Below are 9158 nucleotides of genomic sequence, written 5' to 3' on the forward strand. Positions count from 1 at the left end.
AATTCATCCTGTGGAAACTGCAGCGCCCACAGAGCCCTGATCTCAGTTTCCAGGCTTTTCTGGTTGTGGGATATTTATTCCTCACCACGCTCCTGGCGTTTGTTGGCTCCCAGTGCTGCTCTCTTGCCCATCCTGCCCCTTTTCCCTCTGTTTGGGCACCCAAGCTGAGCTCAGCTCATCCCTGGCTCCAGAAAAAATCCCATCCAGGCTTTGGATAGCTCAGGATCTCATTCCTGTGGTGGACCCAGACAGCAATTCCTGGTTTCTTTCCTCCTGTCTGTCCCTCTCCCACTTCTCCCCCACGCACAAACCCAGCTGGCCCTCTGAGGCAGGAGAGGTGCCAGAATTCCAGAGGGGCTGGAGGGCAGAACTGTGAGGAAATCTCTGTGGGTTTACAGGCAGAGAGGGTCATGAAAACACAAAAATCTTCCACTGGCTTGCCCTGAATTTGGGTCTTCTCTGCACACAGAAGGTGCTTTGAGCTCTGGAGAAACCTCTTGGAGTCTTTGCAATCAGCAGAGCAGAAAAATAGAATAAATTAATGCAGATCTGCATTACTCTGGGGAACTGAGCCCCTTCTTTTTGCCTTTGTGCACCCAGGGACATGTGACAAGCAGGTGCCTTTACAGCAGGTGAATTTTCCAAGCCGTCCCTCAACCACCCTAAATGGTTATTGGCAAACCCAAAGGATTTATAAATTTATTTATTCATTGGTAGCTCCATGCAAAGAGTGGCTAAAACAGACAGAGCTGAAAATTGGGAGTTGGAGGAAGAGCTGGAACAGCTGGACCTGTTCTTCCACCACCTCAAGGCCAGATCAGCTCCTCCTGAGCAGCTCCAGGAGATGATTTGCAGCCATTCCCTGTCCTGCTGACACCAGGCAGGACCTGATGGCAGGGGAAAGTTTTTCTGGACAAGAACAGGCATTGCCATAGCTCAGCATTTTGGGCACTTGGACTTTTCCCTTGAATCAGTCAGGAATTAGTCATATACCCCAGGCAGGGTCAGCAGCAGGGCCAGGGGAAGCTGGGCTTTGCATGGCAACTGCAAACTCACTGTGGCAGCATCAGGAAAAGGCTGGAAAAGGCAAAAAAAACTGGAGGAAGGAGTGATTTTGACAGCTCACTTTGTTTGGATGCGCAGCAGAGGGGGGTGTTTGGGGAATTACCCTCTGGAATTGCAAATGCTGCCCTTTTTCAGTCATTTTGCAGTTTCCTGGAGATTTTATGTGCAATGAGCTGATCCCAGTGGGTACCAGCAGGATCCTCTCCTCCCTCCATGCTGTGTCCTGCCATGGGAGTCTCTGCTTGTTGGGGCTAAATCAGGAGAGATTAAATTGGATTAAATGATCCTGCTTGAAGAAGTGGTCACGCAGTTATTGCAACAACTTCAGCCTTGAGAGGCTGCAGCAAAACTGAAACTCTTCAGTGTAAATTCAGTCAGAGGAAAGGCAGGAAAGGGTCAGCTGCAGCCAAAATGAAACGCTTAGAGAAGTGTAAATTCAGCCAGGGGACAGGGGAGGGTGGCAGGGTGGGCTGCAGCCAAAAATTAAACCCTTATAGAAGTATAAATTCAGCCAGGGGATAGAGGAAGGTGGCAGGGTGAGCTGCAGGCCTGGAGCAGGGCACCAGAGTCCAGGCCCTGCACCTGCACCTGCAGGGACTCCGTGTCTCTGCAGCCTTTCCAGTAAGGAAATTGCTCTTTTGACCAACCACCAGCAAAAAGGGACAAATGTGAGGCTCACAGTGACTTCTAGCTCGACACAACCTCATTCCCTCATGATTTTCCCTGTCCAAGCAGGAGTTGTGTTATCAGTGGGGACAAACGTGTGTGCAGTGGTTGTAGACCTCACTCTGGATCCCTGTGGTGGAGCAGGGTGAAAAGTGGCAAACCCAGGGAGAATTTGGCATCTCTCTCCTTGCAGGGCTTTTCTGCCAGCACCCCCAGAGCTGCTGCAGAGCCCTGACACAGTTTGGGAGCACCAGGCACCCAAGGAGAACCTCGGAAGCTGCAGCCTCGTGGCCGGCGCTTCCCCTTCTGCGGTTTCGTCGCCTTTTTCCAGCTCAGCAAAAATTAATGATCCCAACATAATTTTTAGGCACAATTTCCTAGTATGATGTCCTCATTTTCCTTCTGTGAAACCATGCACCCGCCCCTGGGATGGGGATAAAAAGGGAGCACAGCCCCAGGGCCACAGACAGAGTCCTGCAGCCTCCTCAGCTCCATCTCCAGCTCCTCTCTCAGAGCCCACAGCACCATGAAGGTCCTGGCAGCCACCCTGGCCACTCTGCTGCTCCTGGCCACCTGCTCCCCAGCTGAAGGTCACCTTGGTGAGTCCCAGCCCTGGCACGGTGGCTCTGGGGAGGGTTTGGGGGGTCTGCGTCACATTGGGGGATGCGGGTTTGGAGATGGGGGCTGCCCAGAAGGGGTTCTGCCAGGGGATGTGGAAATCCCTGGAGCGGGAAGGGGCCGTGCTGGGCTCTCACCAGAGCCACGTGTGTGTCCCCTGCCCTCACAGATGGTGTCCCCACCAAGTGCTGCTTCACCTACCAGACGAAGCCCATCCCTCAGCGCCTCGTCAGCTCCGTGTTCGACACCAGCAGCTCCTGCAGCCAGCCGGGAGTGATGTGAGTACCCAGGGGTGCCAGGGGGGACCTGGGGGGATCTGGGGTGCCAGAGGTGACAGGGGGACCTGGGGACACACATGGGCGTGATGTGAGTGCCCAGCAGTGCCAGGGGACACACTGGGGTGTGATGTGAGTGCCCAGCAATGCCAGAGGTGCCAGGGTTCACAATGGGTGTGATGTGAGCACCCAGCACTGCCAGGGGTGCCAGGGGGGACCTGGGGACACACATGGGATTGATGTGAGTGCCCAGCAGTGCCAGGGGTGCCAGGGGACACACATGGGACACTCGGGGTGCTGCTGCTGGCACTCAGACCCCGCTGCCCCAGCCCAGCAGCTCAAGGCAGGTTTTGTCCTGGCAGTGTGGTCACCCTGAGGAAGAAGGAGCTGTGTGCAGATCCAAAGGAAAACTGGGTGCAGAAGCTCCAGAAGCACTTCCAGAATGCAGAAAACTGAGCCTTCCCTGCTGACAGCCACAACCCCAACCCTGCACAGCCTCCAGACTCGGGCACAACAGAGAGGATTTGACCCCCAGCCTTCTTCAGAGGAGAAAATTATTTTATTTAACTTATTTAAGTTAAACTAAATATTGTTTTTTCTAAGCATTATTTTTAAAATAATTTCTAAAAATTATTTAAACTATGTCAGAATAATACACTAAAATAAAGAACATTTCAATCATATCCACGTGTCTGTTAATGAAGGGTCAGTTTTGATGCCTCCTTGCACCAAGGTGGGAGAAGGGACCATGGGGGACCCCTGGGTTTGCTGTTGCCAGCTCTGGTGCCAACCAGTTTGTCCCCACAGGTGACACCTGTGTCTCACCTGGGGCTGCCAGTGGTGGCTCTTGTTTGGGGAATGTTCTGGAAGCACCTGTGGTGCCACAGGAGAGCTGGGGTAGGATTTTCTATGGGACGGAAAATCAGCTTGGATCACCTGGCCTGGCTCTGCCCCTTTACAGCAGCTCCTGAGTCCTTGATGAAGGAAAACACCACTTAGGAACAGCTAAAACATCAACATCATTCTCATTTGCTGAATCCATCAGCAAATAGCTGAAAAAATAATAAAATTGAGCTGCAGATCCATTGTCCCACACCACTGGTAACAGGACACAGGACAAGGGGACAGCAGACCCAAATTTCTTTGCCACCCAATTCTTCATCTACAGGCACATTGATATAATGGAAACTATTTTTGTGTGAACTTATTATCCTGACATATTTGAAATACCAGACCTAATAGCTGCCTTTTGTAAGTTCAGAGGTATTTGTGCTGAAGGAAATGCAGTAGATTTCACTCATCTGGGCTCCAGGAAGACACTTGAATTAAGGCCAGATAGTAAATTATGAGCAAAGGCAGAGGAGATGTGACTGGCATGTGAAAAGTAAATTTGGTCAAGAGCTGCCTGAAAGGGGCATGGTAATTGCTTCAGCTGGAAGGGGCTGTGTCACACTCACAGGGGCTTACCCACACTGTTCCTTGAGTTTCTGCCTCAAAAAATATCCTGCTTGACATTTGCATTAATGACCTTGGCACACAAAGCAGGAGAAGGCAGAGGAAATGTGCTGGTGAGGCAAAACGAGATGGGCTCATCAATCTGGAGCAGGCCAGGACATCACACACAGAGGGATTCCAACGACCTTGAGGGGTGGAGGAGGATCCAAGGCAGCAGTGCAGAGCAGGATCCTGCCGTGGGGACAGGGATAACAGGAATAGGAACTCCAGTTTGGGAGCTGGGAATGGCTGGGGCAGGGAAAAGCACACAGCACAGGATTGATGTTACCATGAAAAGAGCTAAATGCAAAAGGTTTGGGTTGAAAAATGAGGGACTGGTCCATGTGAAGGTAGGAAGGAGGTGCTGCTGGTGTGAGGCCAGGCTGGAAACCAACAGAGAGGAAACCAGGTTTGCACAGGGATGTTGTAAGGTTCTCATGCAGGTTTCTGACCAAAGACAAAAACCAAGCTCCATGGACACCAGTCCCACTGATGGCTCAGGTTTGAGCTTTTCTATTTTTCAGATTCTGTGCTGATTTAGTGTGTGGGTCTGGGTTCACATCAGGGGATGGAGAGTTCTGTGCACAGAGCAGGGAGACAAAACAATTCCTGCTCCAGCTGGGGACCAAGGACAAATGATCCAAATCTCAGGCCCAAGAGCACAAGCAACAGTGAACTGAAGAAAGCAAAACAAGCATAATCTAAAGCTGGAATTGGACAATAAACTGCAAGATGCAAATGGAGCTGAACTGATCAAAGTAAGAGACCCTGTGAGCAGTTGTGCATTTTGGGACCATTTTGGTTCATTTTGGGCTCATTTTGGGACCATTTTGGGTCCATTTTGGGCTCATTTTGGGACCATTTTGGTTCATGTTGGGTTCATTTTGGTTCATCTTGGGTCCATCTTGGAACCATTTTGGTTCATCTTGGGTTCATTTTGTGACCATTTTTGTTCATCTTGGGTGCAGCCCTGGCTGGGTTCTTGCGCTGCCCAAGGTGGATCCACAGAGGAGATGCTTTTAATAAATTCTTGCTTTATTCTTTAGCTCTGTCTGGTCTCTGTTGTAGCTCAGCCTTCTCAAGGCATCACCACCAGCACATTCCACAACCATCCTGCAGCTGAGATTCCTTCCCAGGTGAGCTGCCCTTTCTTCACAAGAGCCAATTCCCAGAACTGCCTTTCAGAGCCCAAGGTGTCCCTCAAAGCAGCGTTGCTGTGGAATCCAATGTTCTCCAAGGCTGTCCGAGAACCTGGAGCAGCAGAATAACAGCACTTCTGCCCAATTTCCTCCAGAATATCCTTTTTGGACATTCCCACCTCCAACACCCCTCGTTCTGTTCCCTGAAGGAGCAGAGCTGAGGCAGCCTGGGTGCAGACACCCCCATTTCCTAAGCTCACCCCTTGCTGCTCCTCAGGGCTGGATTCATTTTGTGATTCCAACCTTTCACTCTCCACATTCCCTGTGTTTGCCCATCCCATCTCACTGTTCTTGGGACATGTCCCCGTCTCTGCAGTACTTCAGGACACCAAATCTCCTCTGGGATCATCAGGGGTTTCTGTTTCTTTATTTCTCTCCTTTTGGTTTCCTCCACATCCTCATCTCTGACCAAATCCCTCACAGCTTCCTGGGCCACCTCACTGCTGAGCTGAAAGATTTTTATAGCACTATTTGAAATTTTCAGGCTTTTTCTGTCAACTTCCTCTTTCTCTGGAATTTCTCTTTCAAATTAACTGGGACAGGACTAATCCTGGGCTCTGCTTGGATCCCTTTCCTTTTCAACCACAGGATGTGGGACTGAGTCACATTTTAGGGAGAATTACTTCTATCCCCCCTGATCTGTGAATCCCAGCACCCACAGCATCCCTCCACTCCCAAATGCCAGCCAAAGCTGTCACTCTGGACACTCTCTTGTCGCAGACATCTTTCATGGAAAATTCTTTCCTTAGGATTTCTCCTCCTGAGAAGCTGGAGACCTCAGGAACAAAATGTAAACATTGATTATCTGCTGCTGTGGAATGCAACAGGTGCATCTGGGATTGGCTCATGTGGTTGTTTCTAATTAATGGCCAATCACAGTCAGCTGGCTCAGACAGAGAGTCCAAGCCACAAACCTTTGTTATCATTTTTTGCTATTCTATTCTTAGCTAAACTTCTGATAAAACCTTTTCTCCTATTCTTTTAGTATAGTTTTAATGTAATATATATCATAAAATAATAAATCAAGCCTTCTGAAACATGGAGTCAGATCCTCATCCCTTCCCTCATCCTCAGACCCCTGTGAACATGGTCACACTCTCTCCTGAATTTTCCTTCTGTAAATTCCCCAGCTGTGAAACCTTTTCTTTGCTTTTACTCCAAGCCAGGAGTAATGGCACCCATCAGCCCTTTACCATCCTTTTCAGAGCCATTTTTTTCCTGCAGCCTCCATGCCTGGACCCTGCTGGGTGTAATTCAGCATGACAAAGCCTCTTCCTCCTCCCAGAGAGGCATCACTCCTGATTCAAAGTGCTTTTTGGTGTGAAATCTGCTTTTTACCCTGGGCTAAATGCCTCAGAGCAGCCCCAGGGTGGGCTCCCCTGTGTCCTTCCAAAAAGCTGACCCTGCTACCCCCAAAAATGCCGTGCAGGAAGGTGGGGAAGAGTCCAGAGAGTGCAGAGAACCAAAATTAACAAAACACAGCCAAGTTTTGCATCTGGGCCTGCCTTTTATCTATAAAGCTGAGTGAAAAAAAGGTGATTTTGGAAGCAAGGACTCAGCACAGCAGGACTGTGAGTCACCAAGAGCAGCAGGCTCAGGTGACAATGACAAAGGACAGGTGCCAGCCTGGAGCTGCATGCACACCCCTGAGGCTGGGGCACAAGTGGCAGGGATGCTCTGGGAAGGACCCAGCAAACACCTTGGGTACAAGAGGCAGCAGACCTTGGTGGCTCAGAGGGCACAAGGCAGACACAGGGATGTCTGCAAGGAGAAAGAGGAAGGAATTTGCTCCGGGTGTGATTCTGCAAGAGTCAAGATGTGAACTCATCCTGCTGCAGGGAAGTGGCTCCAGAGCAGCAGCACGGGCAGGAAAGGGTCAGGATGACTCAGGGCTCAGCCAAATGTGTGGTGGTGCCCAAATTCCAGGGCCAGGTCAACCCTGGATCATCCAGGAGGTAAAATAAATCGGTTTTTGAGAGATAGGTCCCAGCAGAGAATGTGCTGTCCCCAAGGATTGAACGTTTGCTGCCTTCCACAGCTTGGGGGTACCCTGAGGAGCTCCCCATGTGCACAGTTCCCTGTGTGACCGTGTTCACAGGGGGCTCAGCTTGAGGGAAGAGATGAGGATCTGACTCTATGTTTCAGAAGGCTTGATTTATTATTTTATGATATATATTACATTAAAACTATACTAAAAGAATAGAAGAAAGGATTTCATCAGAAGGCTGACTAAGCATAGGATAGCAAAGAATGAGAACAAAGGCTCTGTCTCGGACAGAGAGTCTGAGCCAGCTGACTGTGATTGGCCATTAATTAGAAACAACCACATGAGCCAATCACAGATGCACCTGTTGCATTCCACAGCAGCAGATAATCAATGTTTGCATTTTGTTCCTGAGGCCTCCAGCTTCTCAGAAGGAAAAATCCTAAGGAAAAATCCTAAGGAAAGGATTTTTCATTTTTTCATGAAAGATGTCTGTGCCAGTTCTCCATCCCAGGTCTTCTGAGGGAAGGGAGAGGCCCTTGGGGTTACAGCACGTGGTTTTTCAGAGAAGCAGAGCAAGCAGGGCTGAGGAAACACAACTTCCACTCGCTGTGTCACTCTAGGAACAGACTTCCCCTCTCCCCAGGTGATCTCCCAGCACCTCCTCACTGCTGCAGGAATTTTTCTCCCATTATTTTTTTTGCTATTTGAGACCAGAATATCGTGTCCTTTCCAGCAGGAAAACAAAGGATGAAATTGTTCAGTGACCCCTGTGGCCCATTCTCAGGCCTCTCTCACCCTCCTTGCACTGCACACCACAATTCTTCCACGCTCTGCCAATTTGACAAATCCACGCTTGTTTCAAGCAGCATTAATAAAAATATCACATAGCAGCAGAGCTGTGGCAGCCAGGGGTGAAACCCACCCAGGCCATTTCCACACGCTGACAATGACAATGAGGTGTCAGAAGCATTAGGGGATTTATTTTTTTGCAATTTGGGGGAGCTGCACAGCACCGAGCTGCTCATGCAATAATCCCTTCCCAGAGAACACCACTCCCAGATTTTGAATCACTGTCAAAAAATGACGTCAGGTTAAACTCCAGGAGAAGAGCAGGAGCCTGCTGGTGTGGGAACACAGATTCCCAAGGATTTCCCAGGCAGCTCTTCCCAGGCTGCTGCAGAGCAGCACTGCAGCACCATCTGCTGCCTGCTGCTCCCCAGCTCCTCAGAGGCAGCTGAGAAATGCCTCACTCACGCCTCAGGGTGACAAATCCTGCAGTCACTGATGAGAAACTGGATCTGTGTTCTCTTCTTGGGGGAAATGAGGGCTCAGGCTCCTCAGAGCTCCCTCAGTCTCAGATCCTGTGGTCAATGCTGCAGGTGAGTGTGAGCAGCAGAAGCAGCGACTCACAGAGTTTAATTGCTGCAAATATTTACCCAGGGTTTCAGCAAATGAACACCCTGCTGGCACTTCTGTTTGCAGCTGCCTCCCTGTGAGGGCACAGCACACCTGACTCCATGTGTGGCTGGGCATTGCTCAAGCTGATCCCAGCTCCTCCTGGCATCTAAAAGGTTCACAGCAAATCTCAGCTCCTCCTGCCCCATCTGAAAGGTTCACAGCAAATTCCAGATCCTCTTGCCTCATCTGAAAGGCTCACAGGAGATCTCCGGTCCTCTTTCTTCACCTAAAAAGCTCACAGCAGATTCCAGATCCTCCTGACATCTAAAAGGCTCACAGCAGTTCCCAACTCTTCTTTCCTAAAAGGTTCACAGAAGATTCCAGCTCCTCTTTATCCATCTAAAAGGCTCACAGCAGTTCCCAGCTCCTCCTTGCCCATCTAAAAAGTTCACAGGA

The 9158-nt window shown here is 50.0% G+C and overlaps 1 protein-coding gene across 1 annotated transcript; it reads left to right on the forward strand.

Moving 5' to 3' along the window:
- Positions 1-2213: 2213 nt before the first annotated feature.
- LOC132082712 (C-C motif chemokine 3-like) lies at positions 2214-3307 on the forward strand. Its single transcript, XM_059487105.1, has 3 exons — positions 2214-2330; positions 2519-2627; positions 2987-3307. Exons 1-3 carry the CDS (start codon positions 2258-2260, stop codon positions 3078-3080), a joined length of 276 nt encoding a protein of 91 aa, XP_059343088.1. The 5' UTR covers positions 2214-2257; the 3' UTR covers positions 3081-3307.
- Positions 3308-9158: the final 5851 nt, after the last annotated feature.

This window comes from Ammospiza nelsoni, chromosome 21, assembly GCF_027579445.1.
Source record: "Ammospiza nelsoni isolate bAmmNel1 chromosome 21, bAmmNel1.pri, whole genome shotgun sequence".
NCBI classification, from domain to species: Eukaryota; Metazoa; Chordata; class Aves; order Passeriformes; family Passerellidae; genus Ammospiza; species Ammospiza nelsoni.